The sequence below is a fragment of the Salmo trutta genome, chromosome 32, assembly GCF_901001165.1.
Source record: "Salmo trutta chromosome 32, fSalTru1.1, whole genome shotgun sequence".
NCBI lineage: Eukaryota > Metazoa > Chordata > Actinopteri > Salmoniformes > Salmonidae > Salmo > Salmo trutta.
In genome coordinates this window covers 43,883,591-43,909,327 of record NC_042988.1, presented here as the reverse complement: position 1 = coordinate 43,909,327, position 25,737 = coordinate 43,883,591, and the positions used below count along the sequence as shown (strand labels likewise).

At 44.4% G+C, this 25,737-nt stretch overlaps 2 protein-coding genes across 8 annotated transcripts in view; one reads left to right on the top strand and one right to left on the bottom strand.

Moving 5' to 3' along the window:
• Window positions 1-11,660, top strand: part of LOC115171987 (4-aminobutyrate aminotransferase, mitochondrial) — a 66,124-nt gene extending 54,464 nt beyond the window's left edge. For both annotated transcript variants that reach the window (XM_029729233.1, XM_029729234.1), the window contains exons 13-16: window positions 2,225-2,392; window positions 2,586-2,732; window positions 9,739-9,850; window positions 10,059-11,660. In XM_029729233.1, the coding sequence (XP_029585093.1) occupies window positions 2,225-2,392; window positions 2,586-2,732; window positions 9,739-9,850; window positions 10,059-10,180 (549 nt within the window). In that variant the 3' untranslated portion in view covers window positions 10,181-11,660. The remainder of the gene's footprint in view (window positions 1-2,224; window positions 2,393-2,585; window positions 2,733-9,738; window positions 9,851-10,058) is intronic.
• Window positions 11,661-11,823: 163 nt separating this feature from the next.
• LOC115171986 (ribonuclease inhibitor) overlaps window positions 11,824-25,737 on the bottom strand; it is a 36,330-nt gene continuing 22,416 nt past the window's right edge. For 4 of the 6 annotated variants that reach the window (XM_029729227.1, XM_029729232.1, XM_029729228.1 and 1 more), the window contains 4 exons: window positions 20,103-20,276; window positions 17,543-17,716; window positions 17,343-17,389; window positions 11,824-12,539 (listed from right to left, as the gene is read on the bottom strand). In XM_029729227.1, the coding sequence (XP_029585087.1) occupies window positions 11,998-12,539; window positions 17,343-17,389; window positions 17,543-17,716; window positions 20,103-20,276 (937 nt within the window). In that variant the 3' untranslated portion in view covers window positions 11,824-11,997. Of the gene's footprint in view, window positions 12,540-12,796; window positions 13,357-17,342; window positions 17,390-17,542; window positions 17,717-20,102; window positions 20,277-25,737 lie in introns of those variants that run through there. The other 2 variants (XM_029729230.1, XM_029729229.1) reach the window with 2 other exon arrangements.

Here is a 25,737-nt window from a genome sequence, read left to right as displayed (position 1 = left end):
CAACAAACCTGCCAAGAGAGGGCCGCCCACCAAAACCCACGGACCAGGCAAGGAGGGAATTAATCAGAGAGGCAACAAAGAGACCAAAGATAACCCTGAAGGAGCTGCAAACCTCCACAGCGGAGATTGGAGTATCGGTCCATAGGACTACTTTAAGCCATACACTCCGCAGAGCTGGGCTTTACGGAAGAGTGGCCAGAAAAAAAGCCATTGCTTAAAGAAAAAATAAGCAAACACGTTTGGTGTTCGCCAAAAGGCATGTGGGAGCCTCCCCAAACATATGGAAGAAGGTATTCTGGTCAGATGAAACTATAATTGAGATTTTTGGCCATCAAGGAAAATGCTATTTCTGGCGCAAACCCAACACCTCTCATCACCCCGAAAATACCATCCCCACAGTGAAGCATGGTGGTGGCAGCACACTGTGGGGGTGTTTTTCATCGGCAGGGACTGGGAAACTGGTCAGAATTGAAGGAATGATGGATGGCGCTAAATACAGGGAAATTCTTGAGGAAAACCTGTTTCAGTCTTCCAGAGATTTGAGACTGGGACGGAGGTTCACCTTCCAGCAGGACAATGACCCTAAGCATACTGCTAAAGCAACACTCGAGTGGTTTAAGGAGAAACATTTAAATGTCTTGGAATGGCCTAGTCAAAGCCCAGACCTCAATCCAATTGAGAATCTGTGGTATGGCAAAGATTGCTGTACACCAGCAGAACCCATCCAACTTGAAGGAGCTGGAGCAGTTTTTCCTTGAAGAATGTGCAAAAATCCCAGTGGCTAGATGTGCTAAGCTTATGGAGACATACCCCAAGACCTTGCAGCTATAATTACTGCAAAAGGTGCCTCTTCAAAGTATTGATTTTGGGGGGGGGGGGTGAATAGTTATGCACGTTCAAGTTTTCAGTTTGTCTTATTTCTTGTCTGTTTCACAATGAGAAATATTTTGCATCTTCAAAGTGGTAGGCATGTTGTGTAAATCAAATGATACAAACTCCCCAAAATCTATTTTAATTCCAGGTTGTAAGGCAACAAAATAGGAAAAATGCCGAGGGTGAATACTTTCACAAGCCACTGTAGTCTGGAGAGGGAGGAAGGGGGTGAGAGTCATACACAAGGTAGTCTGGAGAGGGAGGGGATGAGAGTCATACACAAGGTAGGGCTGGGCAATATGGCCAAAATCTCATATCCTGATTTAGTACATTTCATATCCCGATAACGATACATATCACGATATAGCACATTTTCTGTAAATTCAATGAATAAATAGTTTATATAAAATGACCACATGTAAAGACCTATTTCTTATTAGATTTTGAATTATACTCAACAAATAAAAGGTACTTACTCATATTTCATTATTTCTCCTTTTATTTCGAACCTTTGTGCTAATTTTCAATTAAGCATGTAACAAAATATAAATATTAATGTATAAAATCTAAAAAGGTATATAGAAAACACTTCAACTATAGTTGCAAACAAAATAAATATAGGCCTAATAAATATATATATATATATATATATATATATATATATATATATATATATGAAAGAAAGTGAATGTGACACAGAGCACAGAGACACGGAGCTCGTACCTAAAAGAGGGCCTACTTCGGTCGCATGGACGTGGTTTGGGTATGAAAAGTCTGACAAGGACCAGAAAACCATCCACTGCTAAATATGCCGCAGGCCGGTCCCGACAACAAGCTCAAACACCACTAACCTCCTTTACCACCTACACAAGAATCATGTGAAACAGTACGGAGAGAGTCTACGGATGAGACCCAAAAACGTACAGTCGAGTGCCATATGGTGTGACGCGGGCAAAAGCCTCTTGCAACGTCTGAGTCAGGGGGTTTGTTTTGAGCACTCGACTGTACGTTTTTGGGAAGTAGGCCCTCTTTTAGGTACGAGCTCCGTGTCTCTGTGTCACATTCACTTTCTTTCATGTTTGTTTGTGTAGCAAATTTCCTTCCACAACGCAAAGCGTCGTCCAATTGACTAAAAATATTGCCGTAAATAGTGTGATTTGCGACACAATGAAATAAACGATAGAGCATAATATAAAACGATAGACGTTTTTCTATCATCACACGATATATATCGTCATATCGCCCAGCCTTAACACATGGTAGTCTGGGGTGACACTGAAATAAAGTCAATCAATCCATCCATCAATTATGGAAGGAACAAAACATCCTCCCCTCCTCTCCCCTCTCTCAGCATGGCAGTGCGTTCCATGTGGATGAGGTGCAGACAGGTGGAGGAGCTACCGGGAAGTTCTGGGCTCATGAACACTGGGGGATGGACGACCCTGCTGACATCGTCTCCTTCAGCAAGAAGATGCTCACTGGAGGTTTTTACCATAAAGACGAGCTGCAGGCAGACAAGGTAACACACACACAGGACACACACACACACACACACAGGACACACACACACACAGGACACACACACACAGGACACACACACAGGACACACACACAGGACACAGACACACACACACAGGACACACACACACACACACTTTGTTTACGTGTACAATGTATAACCTTATTGTGGCTGTGTGTGTTTTCTTTCCCAGGCCTACCGTATCTTTAACACGTGGATGGGTGACCCATCTAAGAACCTGTTCCTGGCTGAGGTTCTGAACGTGATCCGCAGAGAGAACCTTCTGGAGGAGGTGACACGCTCTGGGAAGACTCTGCTACAGGGACTCTACCAACTACAGGTACCAGAGACTCTACCAACTACAGGTACCAGAGACAGAGACTACCAACTACAGGTACTAGAGACAGAGACTACCAACTACTGGTACTAGAGACAGAGACTACCAACTACAGATACTAGAGAAAATACTCTACCAACTACAGGTACTAGAGACTCTACCAACTACAGATACTAGAGACTCAGCTAACTACAGGTACTAGAGATTCTACCAACTACAGGTACTAGAGACTCTACCAACTACAGGTACCAGAGACTCTACCAACTACAGGTACCAGAGACTCTACCAACTACAGGTACTAGAGACTCTACCAACTACAGGTACTAGAGACTCTACCAACTACAGGTACTAGAGACTCTACCAACTACAGGTACTAGAGAGTCTACCAACTACAGGTACCAGAGGCAGACACTCTACCAACTACAGGTACCAGAGACAGAGACTCTACCAACTACAGGTACTAGAGACTCTACCAACTACGGGTACCAGATACTCTACCAACTACAGGTACTAGAGACAGAGACTCTACCAACTACAGGTACCAGAGACTCTACCAACTACAGGTACTAGAGACAGAGACTCTACCAACTACAGGTACCCAGAGACTCTACCAACTACAGGTACTAGAGACAGAGACTTTACCAACTACAGGTACTAGAGACAGAGACTCTACCAACTACAGGTACCAGAGACAGAGACTCTACCAACTACAGGTACTAGAGACAGAGACTTTACCAACTACAGGTACTAGAGACTCTACCAACTACAGGTACTAGACTCTACCAACTACAGGTACTAGAGACTCTACCAACTACAGATACTAGAGACTCTGCCAACTACAGGTACTAGAGACTCTGCCAACTACAGGTACTAGAGACTTTACCAACTACAGGTACTAGAGACTCTACCAACTACAGGTACTAGAGACTCTACCAACTACAGGTACTAGAGACTCTACCAACTACAGGTACTGGAGACTCTAACAACTACAGGTACTGGAGACTCTACCAACTACAGGTACCAGAGACTCTACCAACTACAGGTACCAGAGACTGAGACTCTACCAACTACAGGTACCAGAGACTCTACCAACTACAGGTACTAGAGACTCTACCAACTACAGGTACTAGAGACTCTACCAACTACAGGTACTAGAGACTCTACCAACTACAGGTACTAGAGACTCTACCAACTACAGGTACCAGAGGCAGACACTCTACCAACTACAGGTACCAGAGACAGAGACTCTACCAACTACAGGTACCAGAGACAGATACTCTACACAACTACAGGTACAAGAGACTCTACCAACTACAGGTACTAGAGACTCTACCAACTACAGGTACTAGAGACTGAGACTCTACCAACTACAAGTACTAGAGACAGAGACTCTACCAACTACAGGTACCAGATACTCTACCAACTACAGGTACTAGAGACAGAGACTCTACCAACTACAGGTACCAGAGACTCTACCAACTACAGGTACTAGAGACAGAGACTCTACCAACTACAGGTACCCAGAGACTCTAGGTCTACGATACAGGTACTAGAGACAGAGACTACCAACTACAGGTACTAGAGACAGAGACTACCAACTACAGATACTAGAGAAAATACTCTACCAACTACAGGTACTAGAGACTCTACCAACTACAGATACTAGAGACTCAGCTAACTACAGGTACTAGAGACTCTACCAACTACAGGTACTAGAGACTCTACCAACTACAGGTACCAGAGACTCTACCAACTACAGGTACCAGAGACTCTACCAACTACAGGTACTAGAGACTCTACCAACTACAGGTACTAGAGACTCTACCAACTACAGGTACTAGAGACTCTACCAACTACAGGTACTAGAGACTCTACCAACTACAGGTACTAGAGACTCTACCAACTACAGGTACTAGAGACTCTACCAACTACAGGTACTAGAGACTCTACCAACTACAGGTACCAGAGGCTCTACCAACTACAGGTACTAGAGACTCTACCAACTACAGGTACCAGAGGCTCTACCAACTACAGGTACTAGAGAGTCTACCAACTACAGGTACCAGAGGCAGACACTCTACCAACTACAGGTACTAGAGACTCTACCAACTACGGGTACCAGATACTCTACCAACTACAGGTACTAGAGACAGAGACTCTACCAACTACAGGTACCAGAGACTCTACCAACTACAGGTACTAGAGACAGAGACTCTACCAACTACAGGTACCCAGAGACTCTACCAACTACAGGTACTAGAGACAGAGACTTTACCAACTACAGGTACTAGAGACTCTACCAACTACAGGTACTAGACTCTACCAACTACAGGTACTAGAGACTCTACCAACTACAGATACTAGAGACTCTGCCAACTACAGGTACTAGAGACTCTGCCAACTACAGGTACTAGAGACTTTACCAACTACAGGTACTAGAGACTCTACCAACTACAGGTACTAGAGACTCTACCAACTACAGGTACTAGAGACTCTACCAACTACAGGTACTGGAGACTCTAACAACTACAGGTACTGGAGACTCTACCAACTACAGGTACCAGAGACTCTACCAACTACAGGTACCAGAGACTGAGACTCTACCAACTACAGGTACCAGAGACTCTACCAACTACAGGTACTAGAGACTCTACCAACTACAGGTACTAGAGACTCTACCAACTACAGGTACTAGAGACTCTACCAACTACAGGTACTAGAGACTCTACCAACTACAGGTACCAGAGGCAGACACTCTACCAACTACAGGTACCAGAGACAGAGACTCTACCAACTACAGGTACCAGAGACAGATACTCTACACAACTACAGGTACAAGAGACTCTACCAACTACAGGTACTAGAGACTCTACCAACTACAGGTACTAGAGACTGAGACTCTACCAACTACAAGTACTAGAGACAGAGACTCTACCAACTACAGGTACCAGATACTCTACCAACTACAGGTACTAGAGACAGAGACTCTACCAACTACAGGTACCAGAGACTCTACCAACTACAGGTACTAGAGACAGAGACTCTACCAACTGCAGGTACCCAGAGACTCTACCAACTACAGGTACTAGAGACAGAGACTTTACCAACTACAGGTACTAGAGACAGAGACTCTACCAACTACAGGTACCAGAGACAGAGACTCTACCAACTACAGGTACTAGAGACAGAGATTTTACCAACTACAGGTACTAGAGACTCTACCAACTACAGGTACTAGACTCTACCAACTACAGGTACTAGAGACTCTACCAACTACAGATACTAGAGACTCTGCCAACTACAGGTACTAGAGACTCTGCCAACTACAGGTACTAGAGACTTTACCAACTACAGGTACTAGAGACTCTACCAACTACAGGTACTAGAGACTCTACCAACTACAGGTACTAGAGACTCTACCAACTACAGGTACTGGAGACTCTAACAACTACAGGTACTGGAGACTCTACCAACTACAGGTACCAGAGACTCTACCAACTACAGGTACCAGAGACTGAGACTCTACCAACTACAGGTACCAGAGACTCTACCAACTACAGGTACTAGAGACTCTACCAACTACAGGTACTAGAGACTCTACCAACTACAGGTACTAGAGACTCTACCAACTACAGGTACTAGAGACTCTACCAACTACAGGTACCAGAGGCAGACACTCTACCAACTACAGGTACCAGAGACAGAGACTCTACCAACTACAGGTACCAGAGACAGATACTCTACACAACTACAGGTACAAGAGACTCTACCAACTACAGGTACTAGAGACTCTACCAACTACAGGTACTAGAGACTGAGACTCTACCAACTACAAGTACTAGAGACAGAGACTCTACCAACTACAGGTACCAGATACTCTACCAACTACAGGTACTAGAGACAGAGACTCTACCAACTACAGGTACCAGAGACTCTACCAACTACAGGTACTAGAGACAGAGACTCTACCAACTACAGGTACCAGATACTCTACCAACTACAGGTACTAGAGACAGAGACTCTACCAAATACAGGTACCAGAGACAGAGACTCTACCAACTACAGGTACTAGAGACTCTGCCAACTACAGGTACTAGAGACTCTGCCAACTACAGGTACTAGAGACTCTACCAACTACAGGTACCAGAGACTCTACCAACTACAGGTACCAGAGACTCTACCAACTACAGGTACCAGAGACTCTACCAACTACAGGTACTAGAGACAGAGACTCTTCCAACTACAGGTACTAGAGACAAAGACTCTAGCAACTACAGGTACTAGAGACAGAGACTCTACCAACTACAGGTACTAGAGACTCTACCAACTACAGGTACTAGAGACTCTACCAACTACAGGTACTAGAGACTCTACCAACTACAGGTACTAGAGACTCTACCAACTACAGGTACCAGAGACTCTACCAACTACAGGTACCAGAGACTCTACCAACTACAGGTACCAGAGACTCTACCAACTACAGGTACTAGAGACAGAGACTCTTCCAACTACAGGTACTAGAGACAAAGACTCTACCAACTACAGGTACTAGAGACAAAGACTCTAGCAACTACAGGTACTAGAGACAGAGACTCTACCAACTACAGGTACTAGAGACTCTACCAACTACAGGTACTAGAGACTCTACCAACTACAGGTACCAGAGACTCTACCAACTACAGGTACCAGAGACAGAGACTACCAACTACAGGTACTAGAGACAGAGACTACCAACTACAGGTACTAGAGACAGAGACTACCAACTACAGATACTAGAGAAAATACTCTACCAACTACAGGTACTAGAGACTCTACCAACTACAGATACTAGAGACTCAGCTAACTACAGGTACTAGAGACTCTACCAACTACAGGTACTAGAGACTCTACCAACTACAGGTACCAGAGACTCTACCAACTACAGGTACCAGAGACTCTACCAACTACAGGTACTAGAGACTCTACCAACTACAGGTACTAGAGACTCTACCAACTACAGGTACTAGAGACTCTACCAACTACAGGTACTAGAGACTCTACCAACTACAGGTACTAGAGACTCTACCAACTACAGGTACTAGAGACTCTACCAACTACAGGTACCAGAGACTCTACCAACTACAGGTACTAGAGAGTCTACCAACTACAGGTACCAGAGGCAGACACTCTACCAACTACAGGTACCAGAGACAGAGACTCTACCAACTACAGGTACTAGAGACTCTACCAACTACGGGTACCAGATACTCTACCAACTACAGGTACTAGAGACAGAGACTCTACCAACTACAGGTACCAGAGACTCTACCAACTACAGGTACTAGAGACAGAGACTCTACCAACTACAGGTACCCAGAGACTCTACCAACTACAGGTACTAGAGACAGAGACTTTACCAACTACAGGTACTAGAGACAGAGACTCTACCAACTACAGGTACCAGAGACAGAGACTCTACCAACTACAGGTACTAGAGACAGAGACTTTACCAACTACAGGTACTAGAGACTCTACCAACTACAGGTACTAGACTCTACCAACTACAGGTACTAGAGACTCTACCAACTACAGATACTAGAGACTCTGCCAACTACAGGTACTAGAGACTCTGCCAACTACAGGTACTAGAGACTTTACCAACTACAGGTACTAGAGACTCTACCAACTACAGGTACTAGAGACTCTACCAACTACAGGTACTAGAGACTCTACCAACTACAGGTACTGGAGACTCTAACAACTACAGGTACTGGAGACTCTACCAACTACAGGTACCAGAGACTCTACCAACTACAGGTACCAGAGACTGAGACTCTACCAACTACAGGTACCAGAGACTCTACCAACTACAGGTACTAGAGACTCTACCAACTACAGGTACTAGAGACTCTACCAACTACAGGTACTAGAGACTCTACCAACTACAGGTACTAGAGACTCTACCAACTACAGGTACCAGAGGCAGACACTCTACCAACTACAGGTACCAGAGACAGAGACTCTACCAACTACAGGTACCAGAGACAGATACTCTACACAACTACAGGTACAAGAGACTCTACCAACTACAGGTACTAGAGACTCTACCAACTACAGGTACTAGAGACTGAGACTCTACCAACTACAAGTACTAGAGACAGAGACTCTACCAACTACAGGTACCAGATACTCTACCAACTACAGGTACTAGAGACAGAGACTCTACCAACTACAGGTACCAGAGACTCTACCAACTACAGGTACTAGAGACAGAGACTCTACCAACTACAGGTACCAGATACTCTACCAACTACAGGTACTAGAGACAGAGACTCTACCAACTACAGGTACCAGAGACAGAGACTCTACCAACTACAGGTACTAGATACTCTACCAACTACAGGTACTAGAGACAGAGACTCTACCAACTACAGGTACCAGAGACAGAGACTTTACCAACTACAGGTACTAGAGACAGAGACTCTACCAACTACAGCTACCAGAGACAGAGTCTCTACCAACTACAGGTACCAGAGACTCTACCAACTACAGGTACCAGATACTCTACCAACTACAGGTACTAGAGACAGAGACTCTACCAACTACAGGTACCAGATACTCTACCAACTACAGGTACTAGAGACAGAGACTCTACCAACTACAAGTACCAGAGACTCTACCAACTACAAGTACTAGAGACTCTACCAACTACAAGTACTAGAGACAGAGAGTCTACCAACTACAGGTACTAGAGACAGAGACTCTACCAACTACAGGTACTAGAGACTCTACCAACTACAGGTACTAGAGACAGAGACTCTACCAACTACAGGTACTAGAGACAGAGACTCTACCAACTACAGGTACCAGAGACAGAGACTCTACCAACTACAGGTACTAGAGACTCTACCAACTACAAGTACTAGAGACAGAGACTCTACCAACTACAGGTACTAGAGACAGAGACTCTACCAACTACAGGTACCAGAGACGTTGTGTGTGCATGCTAACGTCTGTGCCTCTCCTTCAGGACCAGTACCCTAACATGTTGAGCAGTGCTCGGGGACAGGGGACATTCTGTGCCATCGACATCCGTGATGACGCCACACGCAACAGCATCATCCTCAAAGCCCGGGACAAGGGTAAGAGAGACTATTCACACACAACCCCCCCACCCACACCCACACACACACAGATGGATGGATTGATAGGGACACGCCCGTGTACAAACACACAACCCACACACACAGATATGGATGTATAGACAGAAACACCTGCGTACACACTCATATCCACACTCCACGCTGGTGATGTTCTGTGTAACCTCTATCTTCTCTGTCTGTCTCTCAGGTGTTCTGCTGGGTGGCTGTGGAGAACGGTCCATCCGGTTCCGTCCTGCTCTGGTGTTTAAAGAGTACCATGTTCACATGTTCCTGAACGTGTTCAGCGACGTCCTGGCAGAACACAACTAGAACCCTTCCCCGGTCCCGTCCACACTGGACTGGGCCAAACCAACATGGGCCAAGACCAGCTGGGGATGCGGTGTAGGGGAGAGGAAGCACAAGAGTCTTAACCTATCACAGAGGTTCACACAGTAACGCAGACACTTAAAGGGATGCTACGGGATTGAAGCCCTTTTTTCTCCTTCCCCAGAGTCAGATGATACTCGTGGCTACCATTTATATGTATCTGTGTGCTGTTTGAAGGAAGTTGCTAACTAGCGCAATTGCTAACTAGCATTAGCGCAATGACTGGAAACGTTGGCTCGTGAAACTACCTCTAACTTCCTTCAACCTGGACACAGAGACATAACATGGAATCTACGAGTTCATCTGACTCTGGGGAAGTGGATAAAGGGCCTCACTGCCACAATCCCGAAGTATCCCTTTAACACATACTCAAACACACACCATACACACACACACACACACACTTGAATTTGTCCCATTGCTCATGTGGCAGTCCTAGCATTCCTCATGTCACAGTAATGTCCTAATGATACGCCTGCAAAAGGCACAAGCACAAAACAGAGTCTTATTTTGGTCATATCACACAAACCCTCCAACTCCCTAACAGATGAAGGAACAGCAAGATATTTTAGAACAAACACACCTGACAGGAGTGGTTAGCAGCAAGCTAACCTAAACGAGGTTGTAATGATACAAAATGGCCACCGCACACCGACCTTTAACCCCTGACCTTGAGATGATGTCCTAGTTTGGGTTCTGTGAGTCCTAGCTCTTTTTAACAGAACAATTATGTTTCCGTTTGTCTTGGATTATCTCAACCCCAGACATTGGGATTTTCTGAAGGAGAATATATTAGATGATGTAGTGTGTCTGCATGTTGTTGTTCCTGAACTTCCTTTGGGTTGAAGGAATTGAGGTCTGGGTTCCAGGCTCGCTGTACGTCAGGACTAACAGTCTATTTTAGACCCCCACTTATTAACATATACCCATGTTTAAATTGAAGGCAGGTTTTTGCAGTCAGGACCGCTAATAAAAAGATGTATTATATTTGTTGACTTGTTTGGGACGTAGTTGTAGTAGTGCATCTTGCCATATTCATCCGGTTTCCTCATGAAACGACTGGACTCATTATTGATGTACAGCACAAGGTGTCTACGTTGTTTTTTTAAATGTTGTGGACAGGTTGAAATAGCAGCAGTAACACCAAGGAGTAGGCTTCAGCATTATAATATGGCCATGATGATGGTGATGACGATTACAGTGATGACGATTACAGTGATGACGATACCTGTCTTGTTAACCCTTAATCAGTATTGTATAGAGAGCTGATTTCCTGTTAACCCTTAACAATAGTAGAAGCATTGCTATGTTTGTTTACATTGTTCTGTGAGGTTAAAGGTTATTGCAGATATCTAATTATTGTTGTCTATGAAGCATCCTCTTTATGTATCCTAAAATAAAAGCAGAATCCCATTTGAATGAATTCCTCTGGAGTTTGTGTTCCTTCTCATGTGGTTCTGTTTGCCTTGTCTACAACAGTGGAGAGGGGTGGAAGTGTGTGCTGTTTTCTGACAGAGGCTGTCAACCAAACACTACATTTAACAGCTCATTCTTCTTTCATAGGACCCAAAAAGTAAACATCTTTAATGTGTTTTAAAACAAGAGCTTTATTTTTCTTTATCCGAACCAAGAACGTCCCATATAGTGGAACTGAGTTCAAACAGAGGCAGGGTTGTTGCGTCAACAATTTGACTAAATAAACATTCTACAAATGTCATTATTTACAAACATCAGTCAATAACAGTAAGATCCAAGCTTTCCTAATGAAATGTTTTTACCTGACACAGGGACACTGAGGATTCATACCAAACCCCAAACCCTGGATAGAGGGGCTCAGTGAATGTGGAGGTGAATGTGTACAGGTGGGTCAGTGTGTCAGAGGAGGCTCTATAGAAGGACAGAGTGCCGGCTGGCCAGTCCAGATACACTCCTACTCTGTTGGAGTGGGCTGATGGGACAGGTATGTCAGTTTCCTTGTTATTGTGCCAGGCAGTGTGACTATCGTTGGAACTCCACAGACTCCAGGACTTGTTATTGGCTCCCAGCACACAGTCATTACTGTCTCCTCTCCTGCTGATTCCTTTATATGTCACTCCTATATGAGCCCTCCCACTCCACTCTACCTCCCAGTAACAGCGCCCAGTCAGACCCTCTCTACACAGCACCTGGTCCCAGTAGTCAAATCTCTCTGGATGATCAGGATACGGCTGCTTCTCTCTCCTACATGTCACCTTCCTGTTCCCCTCAGACAGAGAGAGGAGTCTGTATGCTGTGTTTGGGTCCAGTGTGACATCACAGGCATCTGGTAGGGAAGATCAATATTAGAAATCATTCACATCAGAATGTTCATCATCAAGGCCTTTTATGAAGACGATGATGTAATGGAATATGACATCAGACAGACTGCTTGTAAAGACCTTTTTGTAGTCTCTGGTATATAATTGATGTGACTATTACGGATGCCACATAGCCCGTTGTCAACCGGAAAAGTTTGTTTTTGCGATAGTTCCTCTTTAATACATCTGACAGACTGCGCATCGATATGTATTTTTGGGGGTCTTTTCATCTCAAGTCTGACGATTGTGTGACCAGGGGAGGATGGCTCATAATAACGGCTGACCCTAAACCCTCCTGTGGTTTACCAGAAAGATGTCAGTTATAGAGTACAATTTACATGTAAACAAACAAAATCAATTGGATTGGATACCTGGCTCTGTGCACAGAACCACGTTTTAGACTCAATTCTGTACAGGGCTACACACTAAGAAAAGAGGGTTCCTCAAGGGTTCTTTGGAATGGGTGATGGTTCTATGTGGAACCCTTTGAGCCCTTCAATGGTTCTTTGCTGTTCACAAAAGTGTTCTTTGCTCTGTAGTGATAATTAAAATGTAAGGGAGCGAGGTTTTCTCACAGCTCTTATTGTGCAACCGTGAGTGAGTGTCATTCCAGTTGATCTAATCTGTTGTGTTATATTGTGTTATATGTATGACTATGGCCAGTGTTTTGTGAAAGACTCACATATGGCCTTGTGTCAATAGAGGACGGTTGATGAAGTCAGTGGGTCTACATGTTCTCCTCAGGGACCCCCAGCTGTTCCAGAGCTACCACACCTGATTAAACTGGTCAGTTAACACAATAATAATATTTATGGAATTAAACAAATATAATATGGCTAACCAGAATAGAAAACCCTACATTATTCTTCTTTGAGATTGATAAAGGCTCTATAAAGAAGTGTTTAAAGGATATTTAAACAGAATATTTTTGAATACCACACAAATGGCCAAATGCAGGCTACTGATCAACTCTCTAGGATGCAATTTTGGAACTTAATTTATTAACAACATTTTTATTTATAATCATTTGTTTTATCATTATAATCTTATATCATTATTATTATAGTCCTATTTATTCATCTAAACCAGTTATTTTAATAGCCTATGCAAATCGTGTTTTATTTCATTCTGTTGAGAAGGAAACAATCCTGCTCGTATTTACCCTAGAAACAATGGCTTGATTACTTTTGAAATGACCTTAATAAAGTTTCTAAAGGTTTGGTGTGGTGGGGTGTGGCTGTTAGTCTGTTATAGTGCAGGTCTATGATATGAAGGCAGTGTGCCCTGGTCTACGATATGAAGGCAGTGTGCCCGGTCGGTCTACGATAGGAAGGCAGTGTGCCCGGTCGGTCTACGATAGGAAGGCAGTGTGCCCGGTCGGTCTACGATAGGAAGGCAGTGTGCCCGGTCGGTCTACGATAGGAAGGCAGTGTGCGCGGTCGGTCTACGATAGGAAGGCAGTGTGCCCGGTCGGTCTACGATAGGAAGGCAGTGTGCCCGGTCGGTCTACGATAGGAAGGCAGTGTGCCCGGTCGGTCTACGATAGGAAGGCAGTGTGCCCGGTCGGTCTACGATAGGAAGGCAGTGTGCCCGGTCGGTCTACGATAGGAAGGCAGTGGATGGCAGTGTGCCCGGTCGGTCTACGATATGAAGGCAGTGTGCCCGGTCGGTCTACGATATGAAGGCAGTGTGCCCGGTCGGTCTACGATATGAAGGCAGTGTGCTCGGTCGGTCTACGATAGGAAGGCAGTGTGCCCGGTCGGTCTACGATATGAAGGCAGTGTGCCCGGTCGGTCTACGATATGAAGGCAGTGTGCCCGGTCGGTCTACGATATGAAGGCAGTGTGCCCGGTCGGTCTACGATATGAAGGCAGTGTGCCCGGTCGGTCTACGATATGAAGGCAGTGTGCCCGGTCGGTCTACGATATGAAGGCAGTGTGCCCGGTCGGTCTACGATATGAAGGCAGTGTGCCCGGTCGGTCTACGATATGAAGGCAGTGTGCCCGGTCGGTCTACGATATGAAGGCAGTGTGCCCGGTCGGTCTACGATATGAAGGCAGTGTGCCCGGTCGGTCTACGATATGAAGGCAGTGTGCCCGGTCGGTCTACGATATGAAGGCAGTGTGCCCGGTCGGTCTACGATATGAAGGCAGTGTGCCCGGTCGGTCTACGATATGAAGGCAGTGTGCCCGGTCGGTCTACGATATGAAGGCAGTGTGCCCGGTCGGTCTACGATATGAAGGCAGTGTGCCCTGGTCTACGATATGAAGGCAGTGTGCCCTGGTCTACGATATGAAGGCAGTGTGCCCTGGTCTACGATATGAAGGCAGTGTGCCCTGGTCTACGATATGAAGGCAGTGTGCCCTGGTCTACGATATGAAGGCAGTGTGCCCTGGTCTACGATATGAAGGCAGTGTGTCCTGGTCTACGATATGAAGGCAGTGTGTCCTGGTCTACGATATGAAGGCAGTGTGCCCTGGTCTACGATATGAAGGCAGTGTGCCCTGGTCTACGATATGAAGGCAGTGTGCCCTGGTCTACGATATGAAGGCAGTGTGCCCTGGCCTACGATATGAAGGCAGTGTGCCCTGGTCTACGATATGAAGGCAGTGTGCCCTGGCGCTCCAACAGACTCCGACAGTTCAACTTGAGGTGAGGAAGAAGGTGTTAGGCCCACAGGAGTTACTCCGATAATCTAACAATATAATTCTTATCTTTACATACACAAAAAAAATGTAGGAATTAGACTCCTTCTGTGAAAAAAAAATGTAGGATTTAGACTGTGAGTCTATATCTGTTTAGCAGACACATTAGCCATCTGACATAAAGAATGTGGGTGTTGTAGCATGTCACCAGCATCTCTCTCTCTCTGGGGCTTCTCTTCTTTTATATAGATTTTGTAATATTAATATCATACAGTGGATGCCTCAGCCTATAGGTCTATGCATGCAATGCCCTGATACATTTAAAGCTCAAATCTCCCAACATCTAAACCTTGAGGTAGACAATTATTGTTTTAGGAAAGTAGAAACCAATACGTTATCAAGTTTAGAATATGCTACACATCAAAATTCAAAACACAAGGAATAGTGTTTTTGTAATATGTTATCCCTCTTTTATTAATGGGACAGGCTGCTTTGGTGGACGCCCTAATAATTCATTCATCCAATGGGAGGGGAGCTAGTAGACAGTGGGAGAATAGGTTATTCATCCAATGGGAGAGGAGCTAGTAGGCAGTGGGATGGGAGTATAGGTTATTCATCCAATGGGAGAGGAGCTAGTAGACAGTGGGAGGGGGAGTATAGGTTATTCATCCAATGGGAGGGGAGCTAGTAGACAGTGGGAAGGGAGAATAGGTTATTCATCCAATGGGAGGGGAGCTAGTAGACAGTGGGAGGGGGAGAATAGGTTATTCATCCAATGGGAGAGGAGCTAGTAGACAGTGGGAGGGGGTATAGGTTATTCATCCAATGGGAGAGGAGCTAGTAGACAGTGGGAGGAGGTATGGGTTATTCATCCAATGGGAGGGGAGCTAGTAGACAGTGGGAGGGGGAGAATAGGTTATTCATCCAATGGGAGGGGAGCTAGTAGACAGTGGGAGGGGGAGTATAGGTTATTCATCCAATGGGAGGGGAGCTAGTAGACAGTGGGAGGGGGAGAATAGGTTATTCATCCAATGGGAGGGGAGCTAGTAGACAGTGGGAGGGGGAGTATAGGTTATTCATCCAATGGGAGAGGAGCTAGTAGACAGTGGGCGGGGGTATAAGTTATTCATCCAATGGGAGGGGAGCTAGTAGACAGTGGGAGGGGGAGTATAGGTTATTCATCCAATGGGAGAGGAGCTAGTAGACAGTGGGTGGGGGTATAAGTTATTCATCCAATGGGAGGGGAGCTAGTAGACAGTGGGAGGGGGTATAGGTTATTCATCCAATGGGAGGGGAGCTAGTAGACAGTGGGAGGGGGAGAATAGGTTATTCATCCAATGGGAGGGGAGCTAGTAGACAGTGGGAGGGGGAGAATAGGTTATTCATCCAATGGGAGAGGAGCTAGTAGACAGTGCGAGGGGGAGAATAGGTTATTCATCCAATGGGAGGGGAGCTAATAGACAGTGGGAGGGGGTATAGGTTATTCATCCAATGGGAGAGGAGCTAGTAGACAGTGGGAGGGGGTATAGGTTATTCTTCCAATGGGAGAGGAGCTAGTAGACAGTGGGAGGGGGAGAATAGGTTATTCATCCAATGGGAGAGGAGCTAGTAGACAGTGGGAGGGGAGTATAGGTTATTCATCCAATGGGAGAGGAGCTAGTAGACAGTGGGAGGGGGTATAGGTTATTCTTCCAATGGGAGAGGAGCTAGTAGACAGTGGGAGGGGGAGAATAGGTTATTCATCCAATGGGAGGGGAGCTAGTAGACAGTGGGAGGGGGAGTATAGGTTATTCATCCAATGGGAGGGGAGCTAGTAGACAGTGGGAGGGGGAGTATAGGTTATTCATCCAATGGGAGGGGAGCTAGTAGACAGTGGGAGGGGGAGTATAGGTTATTCATCCAATGGGAGGGGAGCTAGTAGACAGTGGGAGGGGGAGTATAGGTTATTCATCCAATGGGAGGGGAGCTAGTAGACAGTGGGAGGGGGAGTATAGGTTATTCATCCAATGGGAGGGGAGCTAGTAGACAGTGGGAGGGGGAGAATAGGTTATTCATCCAATGGGAGGGGAGCTAGTAGACAGTGGGAGGGGGTATAGGTTATTCTTCCCAGCAGCCAATACTCACATTTCTTTAGCCCTGGTATGATTCTGCACTTTTCACCATTTCCAATGCTGAAGGAGAATCAAATAGACAGTTAAAACACACAAAAATAATACCAATAATTACACATTAAAGACATTCAGATTCTATGAGAAAGAGACAAAGAGAGCTCCAAACACTGTCCTAATTTAACTGGATGTTTCGCCCACAAGTTATCAATTTACTCAAGTTTCTCCAGTCTCCAGTGTGGATCCTCTAGTCCAGCAGAGAGCAGTCTGACTCCTGAGTCTCCTGGGTGATTGTAGCTCAGGTCCAGCTCTCTCAGGTGTGAGGGGTTTGACCTCAGAGCTGAGACCAGAGAAGCACAGCCTTCCTCTGTGACCAGACAGCCTGACAGCCTGCAGAGTTAAACATTATTTAACCACACACTGACTAAATACCAGACCACACAATACAACCTTATCTTCTCATTCTCAGATGCTCTTAACAACACGTCACGTCCCTGACAGACCTGGATTCAAATAGTGTCTGATTTCTTTCCAATAGGTTTAGGCACACTTGCTATAAAACACAAGGTTCTAATGACCATCTTGTTAAATTCAGCTAAACTTTGTATTTAGATGTTTGTTTCCTTATCTTGACAGCAGTCTATGTACAAGGAGAGACTGCAGCAAACAAGCTAGCCACTGACAACAAACACTAATAATAACATTTTTCAGCCCCAAACCCGATGTAAGTCAATCTCCTCCGTTGAGCATGCACCGTAAAAATGTTCTTGTTGTTTTTTCAGGCCAGTTACCTGTAAGTTACTCTAAAAAAGTAAAGTATGTTTCCGTATTTTATGGTATCTAATATTGTTACTTTAATATTAGTGACAACATTAGTGAGGTCACTGATGTTGGGGGATTAGCAGTCGGCGTTCCAATTCATCCCAAAGGTGTTTGATGGGGTTGAGGTCAGGGTTCTGTGCAGGCAAGTCAAGTTCTTCCACACCAATCTCGACAACCCCTTTCTGTATGGACCTCGCATTGTGCATGGGGGCATTGTCATGCTGAAACAGGAAAGGACCTTCCCCAAACTGTTGCCACAAAGTTGGAAGCATGGAATCGTCTAGAATGTCATTGTATGCTGTAGCGTTAAGATTTCCCTTCACTTGAACTAAGGGGCCTAGCCCGAACCATGAAAAACAACCCCTCTCCTCTTTCTATTCTGGTTAGAGACAGTTTGCGCTGTTCTGTGAAGGGAGTAATACACAGCGTTGTACAAGATCTTCAGTTTCTAGCATGGAATAGCCTTCATTTCTCAGAACAAGAATAGACAGACGAGTTTCAGAAGGAAGTTATTTATTTCTGGCCATTTTTAGATACTCAACTAGTCTAAAGAAGGCCAGTTTTATTGCTTCTTTAATCAGAACAACAGTTCTCAGCTGTGCTAACATAATTGCAAAAGGGTTTTCTAATGATCAATTAGCCTTTTAAAATGATAAACTTTTAAAATGATAAACTTCGAATAGCTAACACAACGTGGCATTGGAACACAGGAGTGATGGTTGCTGATAATGGGCCTCTGTACGCCTATGTAGATATTCCATTAAAAATCTGCTGTTTCCAGCTTCAATAGTCATTTACAACATTAACAATGGACAACATTTTTTGCTTTTCTTTTGTGGCGGATGAATCAGAATTAGTTGGGTAACATAAATAATTAAGATATTTTATTTGCATAATATGCTTATGTGAGATACTTGTCATTAGAATGTATCCCTTCGGACTCTGGTGTTGGCAGTTGTACTTCTTCCCTCAGCTGGGGCTTAGTCACTTGGGGCCCAGAGAGGGGACAGGTCAGAATGGAACATTGTCTTCATATGTGAATGTGTCTTTACCTATTCTTAAACCATGTGAAGGGATGGCGTGATTAATGGGGAACCAATGACTTGTCTCCACAATGTCTGTGAGCAAGTCACTCCCTCCTTTTCTTTACTGTGGGGAGGTGTATGGCAGTGTCTGGACCCTTGTATGTCCTCTTTTAGATCTTGCACTTATCCTGGGATAGTGTATGACCTAGAGGCTCACTCCCCTCAGTGAGCTTGTCCAGGAGTGGGGTCAAGAGGGGGTTTGCTTGAGATGGGAGTATCTAGAGTTGACAATTGATATATGCCATTGGATGAGTTGGTGTTTTTGTACTATAAAGTACCAGGAACGAGAGTAGAACCTCATCAAGGGGACCAAACTGAACAATAATTTATAGCGAATGCCATCTGGCTGTGGATACTCCTCTCTAAAGTAAACAGTCTTTCTTTGTGAACTGTTCCTAAATGTCTGTGGTTTGTCATGTCAAAGGGGGGTGGATCTTTGCTATAAAAGATCTCAGTAGCTATTGTGTTGACACTCAACGGTTCATTAGAAATGGTGAATCGTTGAAAGTCAAGTGCTTTTGCAAAGCTCTTATTATTAAAGATTTAGTTTAAGTATAACTCTGACTGATGTGTGAAGTTTGTCTCTCCTCATTTGGTAATACAGAAATTAACCACCACACTTTCAAAACAAGGACATTTCTAAATGATCCCAAACTTTTGAACAGTAGTGTATGTAACTGTTCTAAATTAGCAAAAATGTCAAAACATTTCTAAAAACCTGTTTTATTTTATTACATTTTTGAATAATGTGGAAAAAGTCAAGGGGTCTGAATAGTGAATACTTTCCAAAGGTACCAAACACAAAGTCCATTGTAAAACATGTGGTTCTAATAAACAATCACTTGATGAACTAATACAGATTTACTGACCTCAGTGTCTCCAGTTGACAGTGTGGATTCTCCAGTCCAGCAGAGAGCAGCTTCACTCCTGAATCCTGCAGGTTGTTGTCACTCAGGTTCAGCTCTCTCAGGTGGGAGGGGTTTAACCTCATTGCTGAGACCAGAGACGCACAGCCTTCCTCTGTGAGCAGACAGCTTGACAGCCTGCAGAGAGATTACATCTGAAGGGTTCAAGGGGGCCCTCAAGTTTAAAACCCGACCACCATGTATACTGTATACGATCAGTATAATCACATACTGTATACAGCCAGTCTAATCACATACTGTATACAGCCAGTCTAATCACAGGCTGGCTCATAGCCTGTGGCAAAAATGAGAGGACATCAACAACTGGTATAGGCCAATTCAAAAAGTTATTTATTTTAAAACAAAACTATTAATTCTAAACCAAGAAAAAGGAATGAGGTGTGGAAATGTCATAATGTAGGGAGTATGTAGGGTGCATGGATGCGTGAATATGTGTGTGTAAACATGACTGAGTGGAAACTAAATAAACCAACAAAGGAACAAACAAAACAAGATCATACCTGGAGGAGCAGGGAGAGAGAGAGCAAGCCAAGAGAGAGAGAGGTTAGTGGAGCAGTTTGTTAAATACCCTGAGCCCAGGTGGCTCCAATCACTAACGACCCTCTGCCTGCAGGAGGAACCGCCCCTGCACTGCAGAGGAGAAGCCATGACACCCCCCTCCTTAAAATGAGGGTCCCACCCTCAATTCAAATTACGACCCAACATTTTTAACATAAACCCCCGTCCTCAAACTCAGCAGCACTGGTACCTGGGGAGCAAATTAAGAGGAAAGAGGCGCAGACAGCCCGCAGGGGTCAGCAGAGAGAAAATATAAACTAGGCTAAAGGAGCACGAGACAGAGCATCAGCAATGATATTATCCTTACCACTAATGTGTCTAATATCAAGGTTGAATGGTTGCAAGAACAAAACCCAACGCATCAGGCGCTGGTTGGGATTTTGCAAGGACTTCAGAAAAGTAAGTGGGTTGTGGTCCGTGAACACAGTTAAAGGGGTTAAACCAGAACCAACATAGACCTCGAAGTGCTGTAAAGCCCAAATGAGACCTAAAGCCTCCTTTTCAATTACAGAATAGTTTTTGATACTTCTTACATTTCCGGGGAAAAGAAACTGACTAGACACTCAATATGGTCATCATTTTCCTGGAGAAGCACAGCCCCGAGCACCGATTTGACTGGCGTCTACCTGCAATTTGAAAGGTTTCTCAAAATGTGGTGCTACGAACACGGGTGACAAACACAAAAGAGCCTTAACTGCATCGATTGCCTCTTGACACTGGGTGGACCAGAGAAATTCAGCCTTGGCATTCAGCAGATTGGTCAGGGGGGACACTACTACCGAAAGGTTTTTACAAAAAGCACGGTAGTACCCCGCCATTCCCAGGAAGCGCATCAGTTCTTTCTTTGTGGAGGGCTGTGGGAACTGCTTCACAGCCTGGACCTTGGCTTCCACGGGACAGACAACACCCTGACCAACAACCTTGCCTAGGTATGTGACTGTAGCTTTGGCAAACTCACACTTGGCCAAATTGATAGTCAACCTGGCCCACACCAGTCTTTCGAACAGGGCTTGCACTCTACAGACATGCTCCTCCCAAGAGTCTGAGTAGACGACCACGTCGTCCAAGTACACGGCACACCCTTCCAGACCTGAGACCACCCGATTCATCAGCCTCTGGAAAGTGGCTTGAGCATTCTGCAACCCGAAAGGCATCACTGTATAAGAGAACAAACCAGATGAAGTTATAAAGGCAGCAATCTCACAAGCTCTTTTGGTAAGGGGTACTTGCCAATAACCCTTTAAAAGATCAAATTTGCTAACATACTTTGCTGACCCAACTTGATCAATACAGTCCTCCATCCTAGGAAGAGGGTAAAGGTCTGCTTTAGTAACATTGTTAACTTTTCTATAATCAGTGCAAGGTCTGAAAGTGGAATCAGACTTTTTGACCAGAAGACAGGGTGAAGCCCAATTTGAATAACATGGCTCCGCAACACCATTGTCCAACATATGCTGCACCTCTGTTTCCAATTGCAGTCTCTTCTCCTGAGATACACGATAAAATCTCTGTTTGATAGGCTTAGCATCTCCGATGTCTATGTCATGCTCAATTAAGTGGGTTTTCGATAGAGTGTCTGAAAACAAAAACAGGATAGCTTCTAATAAGAGCTACCAAATCATCACATTTCTCAGAGGATAAATGATCTACCAAAACCCCAAGGTTTTTCAGTCTGGGAGTTTTTCAACCGACCTTGTAAGACCTAATCCGAAACCCTAACTACCTCCTCTTCTCCCCCCTCCACAAAGTTAAAGCCACAAGATGCAGTGACTGGAGCAGCAATCAACGCTGACCTCACTGCTGGAGTGTCTTCCACTTTGCTTAGATCACGGGAGTGATAACATTTTAACAGGTTCACATGGCATAATTTAGAGGACTTCCTATGACCAGGGGTTTCAATAAGATAGTTCAAATCTGACACTTTGCGCAACACAGTGAAAGGACCACAGTATTTTGCCTGAAAAGGTGAACTTACAAGAGGCAGAAGAGCAAGTACTCGATCACCGGGACTAAACTCACGCAGCTCAGCCTGTCCGTCATATTTCAGTTTCATTTTCTATTGAGAACATATTAGATTTTCTTTCGCCAGTTCACCAGCCCTATACAACTTCAACCTAAAACCATTTACATAGTCAATAAGGTTCCGAGGTGGTTCCTCAGGCAAACTGTCCTGCAGCACTGCTAAAGGCCCACGCACCTTATGACCAAACACTAAGTCATTTGGGCTAAACCCTGTGCTTTCCTGCACTACTTCACGAGCAGCTAGTAACAACCAAGGTAACCTCTCCTCCCAATCTGCAGACAGTTCTGTACAGTATGCACGAAGCAAGGATTTTAAAGTTTGATGAAAACGTTCCAAAGCTCCCTGACTGAGCATGGTACGCAGTAGACTTACTGTGTTTAACTTTAAGCTGTTTGAGAACCTGAGTAAATAAATGGGAGGTAAAGTTAGATCCCTGATCTGACTGGATGATTTTTGGAATCCGAAATGTTGAAATAAATTGAGTTAACGCTTTAACTACTGATTTTGAAGTTATGGTACGCAAGGGAAAAGCTGCCGGATATCTAGTTGCTTGACACATAACAGTTAATAAGTAGCTATGACCTGACTTGGACCGTGGTAAAGGCCCAACACAATCGATAATAAGATGCTCAAAAGGTTGCCCTACGGCTGGTATTGGATACAAAGGTGCTGGCTTTACAACCTGGTTTGGCTTGCTTGTGCGCTGACATGTATCACAAGTTTTAATAAACTGAGATACATCCCGCTTTAAACATGGCCAGAAAAAATAACGGAGTATGCGATCATAAGTATTACGAACACACATATGACCTGCCACATCACCATGTGAAGTTCGCAACACTTTATTTCGCAAAGTAGTAGGTACAACTATTTGAAAGACTGGTTCTCCTAGACCCTGATCATAGTGTGGAACCCATTTCCTAACCAACAGTCCATCAAGAAGAAAGTAACACTGAGCACTATTCCTCACCACTGAATCAGGAACAACTTTCTCAAACAGATCATCCAAAGTAGTATCAGCCTTTTGCTCAGCTATCAATGAATCTCTAGAACTAGTCAACTGTTCTGTCTGGAGTTTGACTGGCAACTCAAGACTTTCTGGCTTACTCTCAACCTTATTACGAGAGGCAGCGCGGGTAACAGCACAAACTGGAAATATCTCAGGAGATACACAGTTGCTATCTGGAGATATCCTTGCTGGGGACACTGAAGGTTGCTTCGTAAAGATGTTTACTTTTCCATCTGCCCACACCTTACTACCTGCCAAATCATTCCCCAAAATCATGTGGACTCCCTCTACTGGCAACTGGGGTCTAACCCCAACATCTACATCACCCTCTACCAGACCACATTTTAAGGTAACTTCATGTAAAGGAGAAGAGAATGGAACTAAACCCATACCACGTACCACGTACCATTACACATCTGCCAGTATCAGACTCCTTAGAGAATGGCAAAACAGATTCCAGAATAAAATAATCTAAAGCTCCAGTGTCTCTTAAGATCTTGATTGAAACATTTTGTTTGCCATCTACCAGGGATACTACACCATCTGAAATAAAGGCTGAAAAATCACAGTGGGAAGACTGAGAATCAAACTCAACTAGTGGCTGACCCTGGTGGTCAGAGGCTGAAACAGGAGCTGCCATCACAGCAGGTTTAACTTGACCTGACTTTTTTGATTTAAGTAGAGGACAATCTTTCTTCTAATATCCTTCAACTAAACAGTAGCGACAGGTATTAGCATTAACTGGTGCTTTAAGTCCTCTAGACCCAAACTTCTGTTGAGGCCTTTGGAAAGAAGCTCCAAAAAAATGTGACCTACTATTCCTGGAAGTAAAGTTATTTTTATGGTACATGTCACTGTTTGACTCAAAATTGCTTTTATGTGTTAGCCTGTACTCATCTGCAAGGACTGCTGCATCACTTGGAGACTTAACTTTATGTTCATTCATGTATGTAGCAACCTGGTCAGACAGAATTTTTGAACTGTTCTAACACAATCAAATTAGACAGATCCTCAAAAGTACTTCTGAAGCTGTACACCAACGATTAAATGCAGAAGTCAAATCACGAACAAACTCAGAACAGGTTTGTAAATCTAACTTCTTCCTGTAACGAAAACGTTGACGATATGCCTCCGGCACAAGTTCGTAAACCTTCAGAACTGCTGATTTAACTTTAGCATACACTTTACTGTCAGCTACACTCAGTGCTGCAAAAGCCTCACGTGCTTTACCTGTAATTACACATTGCAACAACATAGTCATGTCCAAATCAGACCAAGCTCTAGCTTCCACAATACGCTCAACTAAAGTAAAGTATGTATCTGGATCTGACTCATCAAATTTAGGCAACAAACGAAGATTCTGTGCAACATCAAACTGTGGTAATTCTTCTGGTCTATTAGTATGTCGCAATATCTCCAACTGCATTTGCAACAGCTCCCGCTGCTGCTCAAAAGTTAATGAAGTACTAGACTGAAAACTTGTACCTTCACTACTAGCAGATTGACCCGAAAAAACACCTATTTCCATAAGACCCTGCTTTAATTTAGCTTTAATAGTCTCTTTAATTTTTTTATCAACAATCTCAATCTGATAATGTTCAGCAATTTCAATTAACTGCTCCTTAGTACACAACTCTAAGGCTACCTCTGAAGGAGCTTGAACAAAACCACTCAGAATGGAAGACATTTTCCTCAACCAATACAACTATTACAAATGCTCCAAAAAAAAAACAACTCACCTGCTGTTAGTCTGGGTTCAAGGACAGGAGCCACACCCCACTATCTTCCAAAAACAACTAACTTAACTGGCCCTGGTCTTCGTGCAGTCACATGTGGTGGGGTTTTATGCACACAAAACCAGCGGAGTGGAAAAGATAACCAGAAACTGGCGGCCCCCCCATAACCACGGAGGTGCTCCCGAGCCGATGTAGGGGAAAAGGGAAGCTCTACCCACGTTCACTGCCACCTAAAACACCACGAGCCTCCTA